The 21,209-nt window shown below is 37.9% G+C and overlaps 1 protein-coding gene across 4 annotated transcripts in view; it reads right to left on the bottom strand.

Annotated features, from left to right (window-relative positions):
• Positions 1-798: 798 nt before the first annotated feature.
• OTUD4 (OTU deubiquitinase 4) overlaps positions 799-21,209 on the bottom strand; it is a 28,668-nt gene continuing 8,257 nt past the window's right edge. The window contains exons 6-23 of one of the 4 annotated variants that reach the window (XM_032186678.1): positions 19,737-19,809; positions 19,187-19,268; positions 18,198-18,342; positions 16,013-16,070; positions 15,518-15,635; positions 15,223-15,287; positions 13,943-14,043; positions 12,879-13,003; positions 12,562-12,742; positions 11,313-11,478; positions 10,263-10,383; positions 8,240-8,295; positions 7,601-7,684; positions 6,996-7,134; positions 5,848-5,927; positions 5,658-5,772; positions 4,882-4,922; positions 799-3,426 (exon numbers count right to left, since the gene is read on the bottom strand). In XM_032186678.1, the coding sequence (XP_032042569.1) occupies positions 2,194-3,426; positions 4,882-4,922; positions 5,658-5,772; positions 5,848-5,927; positions 6,996-7,134; positions 7,601-7,684; positions 8,240-8,295; positions 10,263-10,383; positions 11,313-11,478; positions 12,562-12,742; positions 12,879-13,003; positions 13,943-14,043; positions 15,223-15,287; positions 15,518-15,635; positions 16,013-16,070; positions 18,198-18,342; positions 19,187-19,268; positions 19,737-19,809 (2,983 nt within the window). In that variant the 3' untranslated portion in view covers positions 799-2,193. Of the gene's footprint in view, positions 3,427-4,881; positions 4,923-5,657; positions 5,928-6,995; positions 7,135-7,600; positions 7,685-8,239; positions 8,296-10,262; positions 10,384-11,312; positions 11,479-12,561; positions 12,743-12,878; positions 13,004-13,942; positions 14,044-15,222; positions 15,288-15,517; positions 15,636-16,012; positions 16,071-18,193; positions 18,343-19,186; positions 19,269-19,736; positions 19,810-21,209 lie in introns of those variants that run through there. The other 3 variants (XM_032186676.1, XM_032186677.1, XM_032186679.1) reach the window with 3 other exon arrangements.

Below are 21,209 nucleotides of genomic sequence, written 5' to 3'. Positions count from 1 at the left end.
CATTCTTCAATCTTTAATTCAGCAACATCTGTGTATTTATGCTGTCATGCACACAGTCTCAGATTACAGAAAGAAAAGACTGAGTACAACAACGTACCTGTTACAGTGTAAAGATATCTACACTTCCAAGTCCTCTGCCCCTGTGCATCTTCTCAGACCCAGTTACAGAATAATCTGTTAAATACTAAAATCCTTTCAAGTTTCACTTATGCAGGGTTGAGGCAGGTAATGTTTCTCATTGCTTTGATTTACCCACTCTGCAGTATACTATGGGAACTAGGTATTTAGGCAGTAAACCTGTCTTAAAGTACTGACCACTCATCAACACAACCTTCCTCCTGCACTGTTCTACAATACAGCTACACAAAGCTTATGACAAAGTAGTAATTCTTGTATATCTTCCCATATGAGAGGGTAGGGCAGCTGGTTTGTTGGCACAGTGTCCCTTAGATTTAGGGGTGTTTTAAGAAGCTAAACAGAGTAGGATTTTAGTTCGTGCACCTAAAAGCCTTGTTCCTAAGGTTTTGAGTAGTAACTCACTCAGCTTAACTCAGCATTGCTTATTTTTTTCAGCTTGAAAAACTGAGGTTTGCCTCTTGAAATAAATACTTTTTCCATTAAGTTACAAAAAAAAAATCCTCTACCACTACCACTTTGGACAGGAAGAAATCTTATTGACCTGCATTTTGGAGCCTGCCTTGAGATTGTAAACAGCAGTCAAATAGCTACATAAGCAGAACAAAAATATACAGTTAATGTCACTGCAACAGCTTCAAGTACATAAATATAATTTAGAAAGAATGTAAAACACAAACATTTATTTTAATTAGGAGTTTTATACATCGCATGCATCTGAAAAGAAATTGTCACGTAACTACCACTCACATTTCCTGACCAAGGGTGTACAATCTCAGACATGAATGAAAGGGTACCATCACCTCTTACACTAGTATATACAGAGATATAAAAATATACACAACGGTTAATTTTACAGAGCAGGGCTGAGTGAACACTGCACACCTCACTCCGAGTTTGGATAACTTGAAAGTCCAAACTGCAAGAGCAACAGGAACACTGCAGCAGAGATCATTGTAAGGGTCAGAAGAAACAGCATCAGAACTCTGATACAGTGTAAAAATATAAGGCAGAAGCCACTTTCTTCTGAAGTCTAGGGAAGAGCAGAACACAGACTATCCATCTCGCTTTCAAAAAGTAGTTCCAGCAATGAGTTGTACATGCAAAACAAAAATTTGCATTAACAGTGCAATAACAAAAAGAATACTGAACAGTAGCTCAACCATACAAACTTAAAAATGTAACATGTACTTTATGCATCTCTTCTCACAAAATATCTAGGATTTGTCAGTGCATTAGTGTTAAAGTGGCATTAAAAAAACTTCTGCTATTATAACAGATGCAGAATTATCTTTGAAATGCATAGCATCTACATTTTTATTGTCTTTGTAATTATTTAGTTGGCATAGGCACCATTCTAGTCACACCAGCATTAAGAATTCTTGGTGGAAACAGCCATTCTTACCAAATCATACACAGCTATTCTTGACTGCTTGTCTTGATTTTGATTTCAACAAATAAATGCTTTTTAAAATTCAAAAATATACCCTATGAATATTAAAAGAACTATATACAACAGACCTAAGACACGGGGTTAGCTGGCTGCCATACATGTAACACACTGAAGAGAAACATTCAAGTCTGACAGATTTTTGAGATGAAAGGCCTTTGGGTTGGAAGCATATCAAAGACAACAGTGCAGTAGGCTGAGAATTCCTTTAGCTCAGTTCAGAACTAAGGCATTGTATGATAAAATATATTCATATTTGGTGCAATGTTACCATCAGTTTTAGAATCTAGCTCACATCAAATGCTATAATTTGACACCCTAGTAAACATACGTATCCATCTTACATCATGAACTCAAACCTTTGTGGAAAAAATTCAAACACTAAACCTATGTTGTTTTTCCTAATTTGACATCGAGGATAAACCGCTAAGCCAACCAAACTCTGCAATCCCCCCCCAGACAAAATGGTAGGAGCTCACACCCTCCTAGTCTTTACTCCCCAAAAGTTAAACATATCCTTGGACTTTACTATAAAGAAAGATTAAGAATTTTAACTGCTACTTCAAATTACTTTTTGCATTTGAAAAATTTCAAACTATCCATTCATTCTATGCTTGATGCCCCCTCTGATTATCTCCCAGCGTTGCCCTTCTCCTGTCATTCCTATATGGCCTTCCTCTGAAGTTTCGCTGATACTGGCAGCCTTCCTCTCTGCTTCTGCTGGGCGGTCCTTTCCAGGCTTCCTCGTTTCTCTGGAACTGGTAGCCTCCCCTGCTAGAATAACCCCACTCAAGTCTAGGCCTTCTGCCTCCTCCGTAAGTCTGGTTATAAAATTGCTTGGATCTGCCACTTCTCAGCATATCAGAAACTTCGCTCTCATCTTCGGAGCTCTCTTCCTTCGTTCTCTGTGCCCTGCTTTCTGTCTGTAGGTTACCAGCACCCTTGGACTCTCTGCCTTTATCAGTCTTCTCCTTACGGCTGGGTGTAGCACTTTTGTGTTCGTATTTGGGTGCTTCTGCCACCGGTGGTGTGGCGTTGGACACCCCTGGCTGCCTCTCGATCCCCTGTGCTTGGGGAGAACGGTTTTGCAGCCCAGCCGTTGCCTGCTTGGCAGAAGCAGCAGTGCAGGTTTGCTCCAGCTGAGGTGCCCTTGTGGTAGTCTCTTTTGGGGCGCTGCATTCACTGCTCACACCAGCCACAGGGAACGGGGCAGTGTTTGAGCCGCTGCTGTTACTCTTCTGAAGCTGTTCTGCACACTTCACTGCAGGAACGGGAGGGCTGCATTCTTTCGCCACGTACAGATTTGCAGACGTGCTGCTTGCTGCCTCTTTGTCCTCAGGGGCCACGACAACGTTAGGCCTCGCCACCGAATTCTCGATAAAGCCCTGAACAGGGTACCCATACCAGAAGTGAGGAAAGAAAGGAGGCGCTATTGGAACAGCTCCCAGGAAGTGATTGTGTCCAAAGGCTGGTTGTGGGAACAGGTTTTTCCCTCTCAGGGACTCATCGTAGGGAAGTGCTTGCACTGGATTCTCCGATTCTACACAGACCTGTCCTTGGCTTTCAGACACCTGAGCTGTCGGGATCATCAGCGGCAGTGATGGAGATCTGCTGTCAACCTGTGAGATTTGACCATTGGACCTGGCCTCAGTCTGAATAGGAAAGTGCCTGCTTGCTCGTGCAGTTTCGTTCTCATTCTGCGTCGGTGGAGCCTCCTGGAACCAGGGGTTGTGCGGGTACACGGGGAGGGACACGTTCGGGTACATTCTGCAAGCAGCCAAATAGGCCTGGTGCAGGGGGTACAAGTAAGAATGGGGAACCCACATGGGACAGCTGTATGCCTGCAAGACAGGAAAGAAAAATTATTTGGTCATTTGAACATCTAGACAGACATAACAGCACACGCTTACTGTTCTGAAACAATTACGGGAAGGTAATTTTAATTCCAGTGTCTGCCCTCACTTCTGGAGAATTTCTGGGCTTTCAGAATTGTGTTCTCTTTTTTTTTTCCTTCCAAATGCAGCTGAAGTAGGCACCAGTTATGACCAGTGAAAAAACTTGGTAACACAATTCCTGTATAGTCAATTTAAACACATGAACACAAAGCCTGCATTTATCAACTCTAACGCTGAGCAGTGTGATCACAGGCCACTACGTGCTTGTTAGCTGACATGGAAGTAGGAGAGAGGGAAGGGGTTTTCTACCTGAGGTGGTCGACTTCAGGTATTGACAACTCACAAGCAACACTGTAGGATGTTTTTATAGTACAGTGTGTCAAATACACTTATTTCAGGCCATACAGAGCACCATGCAAGGCTGCTGGAGGCAGAAGGATAAGAAAACAATGGAGTAGGAAAGGGTGTAGACTCCCAAACTCAGCAGTCTGCATCATCTGTACAGAGAGTCTGTGGAGGAGCCTACCCAGACCCACTCCCAATGGGAACCAGTCAGTCCACTCTGAACAAGCAGCTGGATGACGGACAACAGGGTGACAGGATCTGGGACCAAAGCAGTGCACGGGAGAACCCAGAAGACAGTTGCCAGGTCTACCACACTATTCGGTCAGCCGCACTACCAGAGCACGGTACTTTCACCATTAGATGGTGCTGAAGCCTCAAAATGAGGGGCTTTACCCTAAATAATATGAAGTTCTATAAGGACAGTCCCAAATACACACACGTTTATGACACAAACACTGTTTAAATATAATGCAGTGGCACTTCCTACTGACTTACAGACTTTGCAATAAACAAAACAAAAAAACTTGCATTAGGTACACAGTTATCAAATCTAAATTTGCTTTTTAACTTGTGCTGAATTTTGCAGTCTTCAACCTGAGCAGACTGGACAGACAAGCAGCTACTTGAGGAAGTCTCCCCAGGGAAAGCAATTCAAGGTATTTTTACTACAACGGCTTTGCCAGTACCCAGACGGGGTCCAAGTCAGCAGGCCATTTCGCTTTTACTATATGCTGCTTCCAGAAGAATGCATCTTTAAGCCAATATTGGTTTACCTGTGAATTTGTAAAGCACAGTCTCTGTGGACTGCATATAACCACTACTGGAAGCAGATAGTTCTGACTACCATTGTTGAGAAATTTATTTCTGTTGACTTGAACTTCAGTGTGGACCAGCAATGGGATCCCAGTCAACAGAAGACCAAATAAAAAGTACTTCAAATTTAAAGATAAACTAGAAGTGTATAGTTGCAGCAGCCATTCTTCAGTACTGTACTACCAAGTAAAAGCAAATTGTATGAGCTAACAAGCAGAGATATATGTAAGTTTGAAGAGTTACCTTCACACCAAGATTGAAGAAAAATCTAAGAATGTTCTTATCTAGAAAAAAAAAATAGAAATATGAATACTTGTAATACACTTCATCTGATCTAGAAATTAATCCTTGCATAAAGTTCTACTTCAGTAGAGAAACACACGTATGGTGTTGTTTTGCATGTCCTTGTTTGATTTGTTGTTGGTTTTTTGTTTGTTCCTGTTCCCCACCCACCTTAGTAAAGTAAATGGAACACACCTGCAGTTTAAATTTCCGTTTTAAATGCTTACGGAACTGAAATTCTGATTTTTAGAGGTACAGTTCAGTAAACATACACTACCAATGCAGTCAAACATGGCATGTTCTTTATGAGCATATTCTGTATTTATAGTATGCCAAAACCTGCCTTTCCGCAGACCAGTAAGGAAATGCTGAACAACTTCCAAGGTTTTGATTGCAACAGACAATCTGTTACTTTTGTTAGTGTAAATGGAAGCAGTTCCCCAAATAAAATCCTATCAGTTCACAAAACCTGGAGATACAGTGGGTCAAGCTAAGAACCATAAAACAATCATACCAGATTTCTAAGTGTAGCCACTTAAAATAACTGCAATATTAACACCATAAAGTGAAGCAAAACAACTGCATACAGCATTCCCTCCCACCCCTTTAACCATGAAGCGGCAACAAATAAATCTTTCGTCCTATTGCTAGCCGGTGTCAAAAGAAGTTGTCTTTTGCAAGGCAAAGAAAGCCTGCTGGGAAAAACAGTATGAAATACAGATGTTCTGGCTTCTCACCTTTAGGTAAGTCCTCCCCATTATTGCACAGGGAGTAAGAGGGTGCAATGGCTCTTTCTCCCTTTTCACTAAAAGGGAATCCAGGGTATAGTGGATCCTGATAGGGATTCAGAGTCTGAGGCAAAGGCATTAAAGGCTGGTTAACTGCTTGCATCGACACAGGAACTCCAGCAACTGGAGCAGATGTTACCTGAGCCTGTGATACAATAGAGTCAGGTCCTGTTGTTGGGGCTGGCATCAGTGAAGAAGCAGGTATTTGGGCTGGAATACCTAGCAGAAAACACACAAACACAAGTTTTATTTCACATGTAAAATTGTAAAATCCATAATCTTATATAATCTATGTAAGATTACAAAAGAAAGTGGAAGTGGAAAAGACAAGCTTCAAAAGACAAGAATTAAAAATGTAACAAAGGTGTTCGGAGAGGCGTAAGAGGAAATTTTTTAGAGCTGGGAAATTTGAAACAACCAAAGATTTGGCTAAATGCAAGGAACAGTTTTCAGAAAGAAGTGAAACCATTAAGATTTCCAGAAATAGATAAACCCTTATCGTATTTACTAAAAAAAGGAAAGGAGAAAAAAGGTGAAAAAGGTGTGAACTGAAATGTATACATGAACCTTTACAATTCTCATTCAGACTAGTCATTTGCATCAACCCTCAATCTGAGCTGAGATTACCTGGGCTATGCATCTTCCATCACAGATGTTGTCACGTATGAAAGGATCATTATGGTTACTAAAGTACCATTCTATGCTGATTCCAAGACTAGTTCTTATACAGAAACACAAAAGTGGGATAAAATACAGCACCTGATCTAATGAGCAATAATGAATTGAATCTCATCTAATTACATTTATCAGGTAACATTCACAGCACAGAAAAAAAATACTATACTGGTTTTGCTACAAGTCAGCTGAGTTCCAAAGGGAGCCTGACCTACCAGACCCAAGCTGAGTCCTTAGCAAATCAGAGGCTTATTATGTGGGGCACAGAACACCTATCAACCTTACACATGCCGACTGTGTTCTATATTAAGCAGATCTCTAGAATAAGCCCCATCAAAACTCAGAGCAATCCCACTCATGGGAAACATGGAGAGCTGAGTACACATCTCTCTTCTACCTTCAGATAAGGAGTCAAGTGAGCTACACATGTGTAATCAAACATCTACCAGAACTCTCACTAACTCTGAGCAATGAATAAATACATTCCCATAGATGACTGCCTTTGGGATGGAAAGTTACAAGACACAAAACTTCCCGTGAAGGCATTTTCAATGTAGCAAGACAATTAGAGCTAGTTAGTAGTTTCTAATTCACATTAATATTTCTTCTGACCTGCAGGTCCATAAGTTGTTGGCTCACTTGGCCAAGCTGGCACAATGGCTGGTACAGAAGGCACTGTTGGAGGCAAATGCACCTCAGAAAAGACTGGTGAGGGTGTTGGAGTTACACTCGGTAAGCATTCTGTCAGTTTCTAGAGAAACAAAAAGATCATGTGAATTTATTCTAAATAAGCGTTGTTGGTGAGCCCTAACATGTCCAACTTATTCCAAAAAAAAAGCTTGAAGACTCAGTACTGTCCAGACTGCCACCAGCACAATAGCAAAACATCAACTAGAAACGTATCAAGTTGCATACATAAAAGAATTGAAAGTGAAAAACACAATTAACTTTGGATAAAGAGATATGAATCAACACCTTTCTCAGAAAAGAAAGGATATGTTTTTACTTTTCTGTCAAGGGTAGCATTTTCCACACTCTTTACACTGGATATAAAAGATTTCCTCTTAACTCAAGGTATGGACTTCTAGCGTTATCACTATGGAAATGACTGCATAGTTAAAAGCCAGTATCACAATACATACATGGCTGTGATGAAGCTCCCCTTTGTCTGAAGTCTCCTGACTGGAAAACTTTGAAATTAAACAAACATTTCTTACTTGTTCAGCAAGAACTGGAGAATCTGTTTTTACTTGTTCCAAAGGTGATGAAGCTTTCGGACACCTCTCATCTTGACTATTCTTCTAAAGCAAAGTTAGAAACATAGAAACACAGTTAATCTAATGAGTGTTTTTTTTTTCCAATATGGATTCAAAAATATTAAAGCATTCTACATACAAAGTGGGCTAAGAACCCAATCGTTATTATAATTAGTATAACATTTTGCTCATTGAAAGGACAGCAAAGAATAGAAGCCAACAATGGGCCACAAATCTTCACTGAACTTCAGAGATCGCGGTCTGTTAGCACAGTAACTATTAGTAAACATCACATCTTTTGTGGTCCCATTGTGCTGGAAGTACAGACTGTACTAAGCAATTACAAATGCATATTTGTAAGTGCTCTCGATAGCCCAGATCTGGGAACTCCGATTGTTAAGAAAGACTTTAAGTATCTGTTACAGGGGCTGAGGAAAGCTGATGGCAATACAAGCCTCAAATCTTTTAAGTATTTCAATTAAAGCTGTAAAGCAGCAGCAATCACAGCTATAAAGGCAGCTATTGCTCTGCTAATCGTGTAAGAGAGAAGCAATAACATTAAAAGAAAAAAAAAAAATTTGGTCTTTTCTTTAAGATTACCTCGGATGAATTTGGCTCAAGCTTCTGACTTAAGTGGATCTGCCTGGAATTTGACTCTGTAACACCAAGACATAACCTAGTAAATGAACCATTACACCATTTATGGCTATCACAACTTAAGCCAGTTAAAGTTTGTCTTTCCAAAGTTAAACCTCAAAATAAAACCTACCTCAGCGTGCATATTACTTCAGAATTCAGTTTTTATGAAAGATCAAAACATCCTAAAGTAACTAGTAGATAGGGAAGTAACAGAACAGACTTTAAACCTGGGTCTTCAAACCTCTACAGAAATTCTGCATTGATGTTTGTTAACAATTTTTCTTTCTAACTTCCCTCAGGCATCACCAAATGTAGCTGTCTTTTCAGTTTAAACACATATCATTCATTCTAAGTCCCTGCTGTGAAAAAAATGAATTTGTACTTTGATTAAAGTGAAAATGGTTTGAGATCTGCATTTCCATATTCAAATGTTAAAACAATAGAAGACAGATGAGTTTAGGAAGTTTCACTGGTTCAAAAGATCTAGAAAGATTTTGGACTGATGCAGAAACTTCAATTTCTTGAGCACCAGCAAATACTTGGGGGAGGGGGGGTGGCGGGGAGAAGCTACTGAAGAACAGTCTTGGCATCATCTTCATATAATACGATCAGTACAATTTTTTTTGTTTTGTTTGTTATGTTCTACCTTTTTTCAAATCTGGCTAACACTGCTTGTCAACCAAATTCACACACATCAGTTTAAAAGCAGCTGCCAAATAGGTATGCGTTTTTTAAAAGCTTAGTGTGTGTACCACCACTGTAACACCTAGACAACAATGCAAACAAACCCAATATTGACTATGAGAATTCCTGGCAATTCCCCAAGTACTGACAGATATATCAAAGTACTGAGAAGGAAATAATAGTTTATTCTTGTAGATATATTAACTTAGTTTCAGAGGCAGTACAATCCAAAACATCACGAAAAACAGAGAAAAGACAACATGCCATGAACATCAGTGAAATTCATCATGACACTACAATAAAGAGCTTCCTCTATATGAGGAATCTTTTTGGCATCACAGGTGAAACTGGCTATCAAATTAAACAAGGTTCAGGTCTTTCAGTAAAGAAAAATGGGTAATATCAGTCTTTGCAAGGCTATTCAAAATGGTGTAAGAGGAACTGAAAGGCACAAGTTCCATCAGCACACATCAATGCCTCTGCTTTTACCAGATATAAAGGAACAACAAAAATAAATGCAAGAAAATAGCAGCTTCTAGGAGGCGGCTAGAGTTTGACTTTTTATTTAGTGAAGAAGGGAAAAAAACAGAACAGCTAAGGCTAATTTTGGTGTTTAGTTATAACAAAGCTGACAGGCAACATTTATGGGGGGGGGGAAGGGGGGAAGGAGAAAGGGCAGGTATTTGGCAAAGATTAATTAAGTACCTCCTGACAGATACAGCTTTCATCTATTACTGCCACTTTCCACTTCCTGACAAAAGAGGAAAAGCTTAGAGTCAACGAAGAGAAGCTAGGGAGCGTTACAAGAGACTCAAGAGAGGAACCCTTCTAACATGAACAGGGTGGTATTGTCACCTTTTCTGTACGCAATCCTCTCCCTGCTTTCTGTACCATTGCATGCTAGTTCTTCACCAGACTTCATTGAATACTTTGACCTGCTTTTCTCTTGACTTATTGCAGTAAACACCGTTAATACTCCTCCCACTAGTACTTTCTGCTACACTTGCTAGAATTTCAACAAGATCTAATTTAGGGTGGCTCTGATAATCCTTTTTTTTTTCCCCTTCATTCCTCTTCCCATTTACTGCAAAAGTTCCAGCAAGGAACCTACCTACTTCTTTCAGCCACATTCACAGAACAGGAAAACATGCAATTTCTTCCCCAACCACACCTTTACTACCTTGACCTTACATTAGCTGGGTGCTGTTACCTAAAATTATTTAGGCAATGAGGAGAGAATAGATTGGTAATAAAAAGAAAAAAGGTAAACGAACTTTGATCTAAGAATATTTATTTTTACCTTTATCCTTTTGCTCTTCCACCTCTGCTGTCCACTTGCTGTTTCTTCTCTCATTATTTGAGAACTTTTTTGGATTTGTATTATCCACAGTCTGTGCAGCAGCCTGACAGACCAACTGATTCTAAAGAAGTTGACAAAAGCAGAAATGCAAATACATATATTAGACACCATCATCTGACGTGACACTGTTAGGCCTTCCTTCATGACAGATATACTTATTTATGTGCAGAACAAGGAGGGGGGAAAAGCAGCCTTCATCAGTATTCAGATTCATCCACCCTCTCATTCATTTCTAAATTTTGCAGCATCTCTTTTGAAAGCATTCGTGTCATTAGTTTTACATGACAAACAAAAACTGCTTCAGTTGAAGAATTTAATTTGCACTTTAAAATTGCATCTTTTTACCCACAGGATCTGTTTACTGCCTGGATGTACAGAGACTTCAATCCATCTAAAAAAATAACCTCAGTAGAACAAACTATCAAAAAATCTACAGGATACAATCTTCCTTCAGAGAGAGAGGAATCCACTGAAGCCAGCTGGGCTCTAGTGCAGAAAGAGCAAGGAAGTCTGACATAAAATATTTGCATTATTATTAAACCAGGCAAGTTATCACATCTGTGAGTTCTCAGGCTAAAAAGGAAAGTCAGTCCTAAATAAAACAAGTTTTTATGTGAACTCAGAAAAGCCGCCTAGATGTCTGTGATACTTCAAGCACCACAGTGCCATTTTACTGAGCTTTTTCTCAGTAATAAACTGGACTTCTGAGGCAGTTTTGTCCTCACATTCAGGCATGATCCTACCAGATGAGGAAAAAGACAACAGATAAATAACTGTAGGGGAGTGCAAAGCCTTCCAAAGACAGGAAGATCACAATGAAAGAATCCCATGGCTTCAGAAGCTCTTATTTCTACCATATTTGGTATACCAAAAAGGTAAACAACCTTTGAATTGTACCGTACTGCAAAGGCAGCAACTCTACAACTTCTGGTTAACAGTTCATGGACAGGTGCTAAGAATGCTCTTAATTACAACAACAAAAAAGCGTACATTGGAAAGGGCAGGAAAAGCTTGTTCATCCCTCTGCTGGATCTCGTAAAGTGAACGAGATTCTTCTATTGCCTGTTTCTCCCTGCGTTCCTCCGGGGATAGGCCAAAATAGTTACAATCTCTACCACCGTGGTTCAGATCCTCGGTTCTCTCCCGATCTGGTTTTCTATAAAGGAAAAATCAAAACAGGATCACATTATCAAAAAAAATCCATTATCATCAGTATCAAACATAATAAAAAATAATGATTTAGAAAGAATATAATTATACATCACTGCTTATGTGATTCTACACATACTGGAACTCTTCCTGCCTATTGCAAGTTATCCATGTGGATAAAACTCAAGAAAGGGAAAAAGAATAGTGCCTACTGGGAACTGACCAAACCCATCTGCTATCTATGGCTGTGCAAGAGAAAAATCAGGAAAGGACATTTCTGTAAATAAAACAGAGAAGGGAAAATGCATTATAGACTTCAATGCCTGAAACATCACTACACAAAATTAACAACATCACTATTTGAGCTTGCTGGACTACTTAACTAAATGTTTAAAGGATACTTATGTATTTGGGTTAAAGGAGTGAGAAAGAGGCCTTTAAAATGTGGGATGTGGCAGTCTCAGAAGACACCCCAAAGTCATTTATATCACAAGAAGTTACAATACAAAAGAATGACAAAATAGACCATTAAGAGTATGAATGCAAATAAAGTATTTCCAATAGGAAAGAGTGGAAACAATCAAAACAATCTCTGCTGCTGCAGCAGCAGCATAATGAATCAAAAATCACTACCAAAAATGCAGGCAAAATGATGTTCTCATACTCCAAGTCATCAGTCATAATACATGGCAGTCATCTTTACCAGGCTCTGCAGATGCTAAAAGATCTTAGCTATGCCCAAGAAGTGCAACTTGCAACATTACTTCAGCCTCAAACAGAAAAAAAAAAAAAATCCACCTTCCAAGAAGAAACTATTGCTTCACACACAGTGCTTCCAGGTATTGCCATGCAAGAAAACAAGTGGGAGTTCATGATAGCAGCAATTTTGAAAAATAAATGGGAGGGGAATAAGTTTGTTTTTGTTTCTTTAAATGAGCTTGTGTGTATTCTTACAGACTTAAAACACTTCCTAGGAATTCAACAGCAACCTGTTTCAAAAGAATAGTCAGAAGCACCTGAAACAGGAATTGGGGCTCCAAGAAGCTCAGTTAAGAGTTTAAGACAAGCAAGATGTTATTTTCAGTTTTACCTTCCACTCTGGGAAGGATTCCTGCCTGGAGCTTTTTGCTCCGTTGAGGTCTGATGAGGTTGGGGTCCAGAACATATGAACTGATGCTGCCTGGTTCCCACAGTATGCTGAAGTCGAGGAGGTAGTGCTGACTGGGGTTTTATTGACTTGTTCTGATTCTTTGACCCTCTGCAATCTACATCTGTGATAGACAAGGGAAGACAGAAGTTATTCATTATTATTACTATTATTATTTTATTTTTATTTATTTATTTATTTATTTTTAAGTTCTTTGGGACAACAAAGATTCTGCCACAGAAAGACAGGTTTAGTCCTACCGGGCTGAGCATTCTGCCCCCACGTTGGGAAAAACTTTTTCATCTTCTTCCCTGGCACAGTGTTCCAGCCCTCCATAGGAGAGGCCTGTGGAAGAGGTTTAAGGCTCTTCAGTGACACAGAATGCCTACAAAAAAAAAAAAAAAAAAAAAGAATGATGGAGGAAGAAAAAAGATGGCTTTAGGACTAGTCTGTGGTGTGCATAAATGAATACCATATGTTTTAAAGACTGACAGATCTTTCCATTTTTGAGAACATTGGACTCAAAGTCTTTTGTTCTTTAGGATTACACTCAAGCAGCATGTGGAACTTTTTCCTATTTTTTAAATTCTCTGATAAGGCAATGCAAATTTAGCCAGTATTCAACAGGACAAAAAGGTTGATTTTTGTTTATAGACAGGAAGTACAGCCCAATTCTTGAAAAATTATCAGTTTTCTTACAGCAGATTGCATGTGATTTAACTGAAATCTTCCTCCTTCCCTCATTTATCTTGACTGAAAGTGTTTCTTCTTCCCAAAATACATCATGCTTAAATGTTGGCTTTTTTTTTTGTCCCAGAAGAGTCAAAGAACTTACAGAGGAGCTCAAGACAACATCTATAGATAAAAATAGAGATAGACAACCTCCCCGCAAATAAAACCACCACAACCATCATCACCAATTTTAAACAGTTAATTTGTCCTGAGGCAGGGTGAAGAGATTACACTGATCTGAACAGCAGCTTCGCTCTCTCTCTGATATCAGGTAGAGCTACCCAACCAACAGTGAAGCAAGGTACACAAAATGCTATTTTTTTAATCAAATAGTAATAATAATGCAGTTACTTATATACTCTGCAAGTAATATCCAGAAAACATTGCATTAGAAAGTCTGGCAATAATTAATGCACAACCCCCTTTTCTTCTTTTTTTTAAATATATTTCCTTTTTTTTTTTTTGTAGCAGTACTGCTTCAAGTAAAGAAGTACATACGCTTCAGGGGCTGAAACTAACTCTGAACTAAAGTAATGCTACCATTACCAAGGGTAAGTTTGGCGCTCTTTTCCAGAAGAAATAAAACACTTACTTTTCTCCAAGCTCTTCTACAAATACAATAACTGGCCCACTCTCTGAGCGGACTTCTTGAATGTGGGCATTGTAAAATTTCCCGTTATGGTCTAAGCGCACCTAAGGGAAAAGAATAAGAAAAAAGGACCTAAGCCTCAAAGGAAGAGAACAAGGTAATCTAACTCCTTAAACTATTAGCGTTATTAAAAATAGGTCTTTTCCTCCAGGCAACACAACACTTGAGAAATAAACATTACATAATTCAGTAAATGCATCAAAAACAAGTCTTCATAGCTTTTCTAAAAAAAAAAAAAAAAATAAACAATCAAAAAAGCACACCACCATCGACAGCTTTCCAGGTAACATTACTTAATGAAACATTTACTTCTAAACTGTGTCATGTAGTTTTGGAACATATCGGTGCAGCAAGTATTTTCAGCTTCTCTCAGAATAAAAAATCCCAGAGCTTTTCCTTGTTAAAATCCAGGTGCAGAAGAGAAAAATCCTTGACTGACTTCACTAAAATTTAGTTTCAAAAAGAACATAAAGGACTCCAATTCAGAGGTAATTCTTTAAAAAGTTTTTTAAACTAAAGGAAGAAGTTGTAGACAAGTGACACTAATCATGTCCGGACAAAAAAATCAGACATTCCATGTTCTTAAAATTGTTTTGTTAAATATAAACCAAACTTAACAGTGTTCTGGTATAGCACTTGGTTTTCTGCTTGTATTAATTTGGTCAACTTCACTTTGCATTATGTCCTTCATCTTCCCTTCCTGCGTTTTTATCCCATATACTTATTGTTTCACCATGTATATAAAAAATTTGACCAAGAAGGTATGTTAATTAACAGAGTTCTTTCTACTAGTAATTTCTGTACCTTTAAGTCAATACTACAAAGAACAACCTTAGGATCTCCAATATAAAAATTTAAGCCCACATTATTAAGCAATAAATAATCAACTGTACATTAGGTTTTTTGAGTGTTTTTTTTTTTTCACCCTTTGGGGGGAAGGCTGGGGGGGAGGACGGGAGTGGTGGAGGTCTGATGAGGTTGGGGTCCAGAACATATGAGCAACCTCATAAAGGTTGGAGGAAAGCCTCCAAAATCATCTGATCAAATCGTCCCCCTACCACCAATATCACCCACTAAACCATGTCCCCAAGTTATACACATACACAAGCATGAAATACTTAGAAACTATTGAATTTATATTTAAAAACAGTTACCTAAATGGGAAAATTGGCATCCTGAAAAGAAAACATTCGTGTCTCAAACTGTAATTCTGTATTACTTACTTTACATTTATCGCCAACTGAGTATTGCATGCCAGCAGCAATGGAAAAATCTTGTTTTTGCTGATCTGTAAATACATTAGCAGTAACATACTGTTAGTTTAAATACACTAAACTGGTCATTTTATAAATATAGTAAAAATTGAAAAGCAGTAATTGTAGCCCTCAATGAACACACTGACTCATACGAGGAAGACTCCTGCCTAAAATGAAACTGTCATTTTCATCACTGTTCTAGAGGACTCCCCTTCATACATCAGCATGCAAAAGTTGGAACTGTAAGTATGCAGTCACTTACCCCATTTGGATTGTAGCCAAACCTCATATTCAACATTTCTGTACACTGATGGATTGAGTGATCTCAGAACTTTTTTAGGCAAGACCAACAAGGTGGGATTTCCATTGCTCTTAAGGTGCTGTATGAAATGAAACAAAGTGCTAAATGGTCAATTACACAGAGGTTTATAAGTTTTGCATTTTTAATCACTTTTTAAAAATTCTGATCTGAAATACAAATGAGCCAAGAAGGCAAAGCGTAGAGTTTTGAAAAATTAATTGTATGATGTTCTTTTAACTGTACCAGAACAGAATTAACTAAATGAAAACTAAACAGCACTAGAAAGGACATTATTTGTTTCAAAAGTAATGTTTGCATTCAATGTGCCAAAAGATGGATCGTTTTTAAGATACTACATTAGGATAACTAGAATTTCAACATTATCTCACGAACACTAAACACTGAAAATAATAATACAATTTTATGGGAGGAAAATTAATCTTAACATATAAATACCTTGTTGCCAGAAAGAGACTTTAATCCATTCATATCACCAACTGTTGTGGTTTTACTTCTGCAAAAGAACAAAGGGAGAAGTGATAGCATAGTGCAAATAGGACTGGAAACCCAGTGAGAAACACCTTGGAAGTAGATAAAATAAAGCTACTATTCTCTTCCTGTTCTTCTGCATGAAACATACCATGCAACGTCTTTTTCTAGTAGGTTTTAGATATAACTTCATTTCTATACCATATAGAGCTAAAACTAAGATTTTTTTTTTCCTAAGTACAATTTTTAGAAAGTCTACCTTATACAAACAAATTTAGCCATCAGTTAAAAAGAAAGAGAGGGTGACAAAGGAAATAAGAAATTCCACTAATATTTTGCTGTTTCTAAAAAAAGGACAAAAGAAGCCATCAAAGCCAAACAAAAAACATGCTTGATTAGTTAACAAGTACCAGGCACTCTAACTTACTCTATTTTCCACACCTGACATCACTGCAAGTTGTAGGCAACTATCAGCATTAACTTCTTCCAAAACAAAATAGCTTCTAACATTGAAAAATAACATAACTGAAATGTTGACGTTTATAAAATGAAAAAGATCATTCAGAGAACTCAGTGAAGAAACAAGCTGGAGTCAACTTTAAGACATGAAAAAAAAAATTCAAGACTTTATATACAGAGCAAAATGTTCATAATTCAGGTTAAGTAGGTCAAGAGTCATACCCACTAGCTCTTGCGTCAAAAGACATATGGTTTAAATCAAAAGCATTGAGTTTGATGGTCTCAAGTGAGCACATGACCTTAATTTACGAAGGTGTTACAGAGGTTAGTAGTGTATTTGCTCACGAATCACAATAATGCAGGGTAATGCTGCTGCATAAGAAGCTCAGGAAAGTTCCAAAACCACAAAGAAATAGAGAGGGTTTCCATACTTTGACATTTAACTACAATGATTTTTCCTCTAGGCAGAAATACTTTGTATTTTAACTGGAAATGTTCCCTGTTATTTTCTTCCATACAAGAAAGGAAGCTAATCCCATTCCCAGAACTTGGTATTCTTTCTCTGGTGATTTCCATCAGCTTCCTCGCTGTTGTTTTGGGCATAAAAAAAAAAAAAAAAAAAAAAAAACAGCTCCCAAAGTCTCAATGAATTTCTTCTGCCACATGCAAAGCCCCCAAAAGGGACTTTAATGACTTTCAACAGGAAGAGGGGGCATGCTGCACTAATTCTCATGGCTTCAGTGGAATTTCACACAAGCTAGGGTTTTAAGAACAGTCTTAGACAACAGAAGAAAACCTGCCAATACATAAACGCAAAATTGGCACTGTAAAAGACTTACTATGCAAAAAGAATCAATAGGAAAAAATATTTAAAAGCTATCCAGAGCATCCAGGTCCAGAAAGAGGAATTGAAACCCATGTATATAATCACTTTATAATAATCAAGGAACAAAGCAGAGCAAGCTACATCTTTATTTCTCCATTAGCTAAATTTAAACACCCTCTATAGAATCATGAAGTTGGAAGGGACCCATAAGGATCATCGAGTCCAACTCCTGGCACCACACATGTGTACCCAAACATAGGATTAATAGGACCTGTCCACTTCTTACTTATTTTCTGTATGTGTGCTTCTTCGAGCTGAGATTTATAGATTTACCATTCTAGAAAAAAGTGCCACCTAAAATTTATTAGAACATCGATCTTTGCTCTCAGTTGAAACCGCTGAAAAATTAAGATAATTTGAGATACCCTCTGAGACACAAAAAAAAAAACATTCTGACTTGTTTACACAATCTGATACACGTACAATAAAACACTCATTTGCCCCCATCCATTTCTTAAATGGATAAGAAATATCATTAAGTATTTGTGCCAAATTACAACAAAATTAAGCAAGCTACATCTTTATTTCTCCATTAGCTAAATTTAAACACCCTCTATCAAGCAGAGATCTCAGCCCAAGTGTAGAAGTACAACAGGTTGGATTAAATTCTTGTAATTCTACCGTGCTGAGAGTGAGGCAACAAATTGTCATGGACTTTACCACGCCAGACTGGCATACTGACAACTCTCCCAGGGGATTCTGGTGTTTTCAACAGAAGGGGGACACATTGCAACATCAGTATTCCTTTACGTAAAGAGATATGTATTGTTCACAGGCATCTTGTGTTAAATTCTAAACCCCATTTACCTGTAGCTGTCATCTTCTGAATCTGAAGCAGACACTTCACTGCTACCATTACTTTCCTCTGTCACACCAGCAGTACTAAGTTCTGCGATGATTTTCTTCACATCTGTATCAAATACCTTCTCATATAGTAACTCATACAGAAGAGCTGGAGAAGGGGACAAGAAAGTGGCGGGACAAGAAAGTGGCAGGACAAGATCGATTATAAGCTAAATGAGATTTTACACCATCACGATAGAGGCACTTGAAGTTACTTCAATCAAAGCAAACGAGCATTTTGAAGTGTTAACTGAAACACTGAAGTCATTAGAAGCCAAAACAGCTGCAGCTATTATAGTTTAACAAGTATGCATGAAACTACTAGCAGCAATCAGGTCTCTTGACAGGCAAATTGGGCCTTAGCCTATAACTCTGCACATGGGCAGAATTTTCATGAAGAATCAGAATCCCTGCAGGGGTTGCCAAGTGACCCATCAAGCCTGGTTAGAACCTTTGGGCATTGCTTCAATCTGTTTTTTTAAAAAAAAAAAAAAAAAAAAAAAAAAAAAAAACAGTAATCCATGCAGACATTTTCAGTCTGTTTTGTATATGCAACTCCCATTATTTCCTCTGAGAAAATTATCCTTGCATATGTAACTTAATATAAACAAGTTTGCTAACATCATCTGAAACAAAATCAAAACCTGAACGCTGACCTAAGACAATGCAACAGATTATAAATTAGTGTAACACTTTCTGTTCATATTAGAGCACCCAGACTCAAGGAGGGAGGTAGGTTTTCTCCTCTGGGTAGATAATCTGCACTGTTGTCTCAAGAATCAGCACAGGAGAATTTATTTTTTTGCAAAATCATACAATCACTGACAATTCAAATGGAAAACTAAGCTCCTACAGAATAAATCTTCATACAGAGCCTTTTCCCTTTAACTGAAACCTGATGATATCGTTTCCAGTAAAAATACGTGCTTTTATCTAACCAACATAATACTTACACTGGCACAGAGCAGCCCTTTCTGAATACTCTATGGGATAAACAATATCATAGTGGTTTCCATTTGAGAAGCACAGCAATACCTATTAAAAAAACACACAGATTTTAAGTTTTGCATCTCACTTGATTTTTCATATGAACACTGCCTTTTAAACTCAATGTACCAACGAGCTTTGCTGTATATCAAGATCTCTAAGCTCCAATGAAACAGCCAAAAAGCTTAGTGAACATCTTTTATATCAAAACCAATTTGACCAAAAGTCAAGAAGAATTTAAGACACTGATAGCTGTGAGTCTACATCAGTTGTAAATAGGTTTTCAGAATTTTAGACCACCAGGAAGATATGCCACACCCCAAATATGAACCAGCTATTTTAAAAGAGCTACCTGTATTAACAGTATAGCTGCCTTAAATATGTACAAAATAATTTATTGAAATCAAATTCTCTGAACATTTTCTTTCTGTCGAATAATAAAAGTCATTATACTGTTTGTTGTTAATTAAAGTAGTCTTCATTCAGTCTTTCACAGTAGCCAATTCTTTACTTTACCTTATCAGAAAAGCCATTTTCAGTTACATGTGAAGGAGAAGCATTTGGTTCCCGGTATATTATAAAATCTTTCCTAAGGAAAAAAAAATTGTAATTCACGTGAAAACTCATCAATAAAAACAGAAATATTCAAGCCAAGTTCAAGGAACATACATAACCAGAAAAAATACCTAGTGGAAAAGAATACTGAAGACAAGTGCAACAAACGCTGATCAAAAGGAGACCTGCTTTTATGAAATATCTTGCTTTCTCAGGAAGAGCTCAAACAGAAAATATTTACATTTAACATCCAGTATTATCTTATACGTCCAGTTTTCACTATAGGTCAAATTTCTACACAAGACCACATCCGCCATGATGCACAGGAAGAGGAGCTTGCAGAGCACCATAGCAATTCTAGCTCATAATGTCACAGAAGAGACTTAACACGGAAATGGTAGGTAGTGATTTAAATACACAGTTGTTTTTTTTTTTCCAAGCTATTTCTACTCCTCTCTCAGTGCAAACATTCAAATTTCTTGCAAAATTGTCATCCCATACTAATATTCCCATTTATTGTATTTTTTTATTTTCCATAAGCACTTGTGTTCTCTTTTTTTTTTTTTTAAGTAGCAGTACAATCATTATTATTCCCAACTTACCAATATTTTCAGATAGACAATTTTGATATAATTACTGTTTGTTGAATTTTAAAAATGATCTTATGCAGTGTTCTGAACACATTTGCATATTCTTCCATTTGCCTTGGAGGTGTATGCTCATGCACTGTCCCAAAAGTATTTCTACAACCATTCCCAACACAAGAAAGATGACAGAAGTTCAATTCAGAGAAATATAGAGAAATACAGCATTATACATGAAAAGGGTACCAAAGAAGTCAGTAAGTTTGAGCAGAGAATGTGGTGTTTCTTCTGTAAGCACAGACATTGGCCTACTATAACACAGTGACTGATGCAACGCACACAGAGCTAATGACAAGTGCAGCACATCCATGAAGTCAAGACAGAACTGTGCCTGGAAAGTTCATAGCTGCCCATTTCTAGAGAAATTCATTTATGCCATGTGGAAATCCACTAGAAGAAAGAGGAGGTTTTATGAAAAGAAACAGGAAACAGCAATGTTTCCAGAAGCTGAGCAGCGACTTTGGCTAAATCTGTCCTAGCGGATCGATTACACGTGCCCAAGAACACTTCTGGGCACTGAGGCCAGCTAACAGAGCAGCCCACATCTGTGGCCAGAAACTCTTCTTGCCTGCTGCTTTGTAAAATGGTTAACACACTAAAAAAAAAAAAAAAAAAAAAAAAAAAGACATCCAGGAGGTTCACTTTCCTTTCCTCTTTGGACACAGCCAGCAGCTCAGAGTCCAACTTCACATTGTGTTCATTGGACTCAAATTGCCGGATTTAAAGCAGGAAAAAAAAACCACAGTTGTCTCTTCAAACAAGAGAACTAAAACAAGCTTTGGGTGAAGCC

The sequence above is a fragment of the Aythya fuligula genome, chromosome 4 (assembly GCF_009819795.1).
Source record: "Aythya fuligula isolate bAytFul2 chromosome 4, bAytFul2.pri, whole genome shotgun sequence".
NCBI lineage: Eukaryota > Metazoa > Chordata > Aves > Anseriformes > Anatidae > Aythya > Aythya fuligula.
This window is presented reverse-complemented; position numbering and strand designations above follow the sequence as displayed.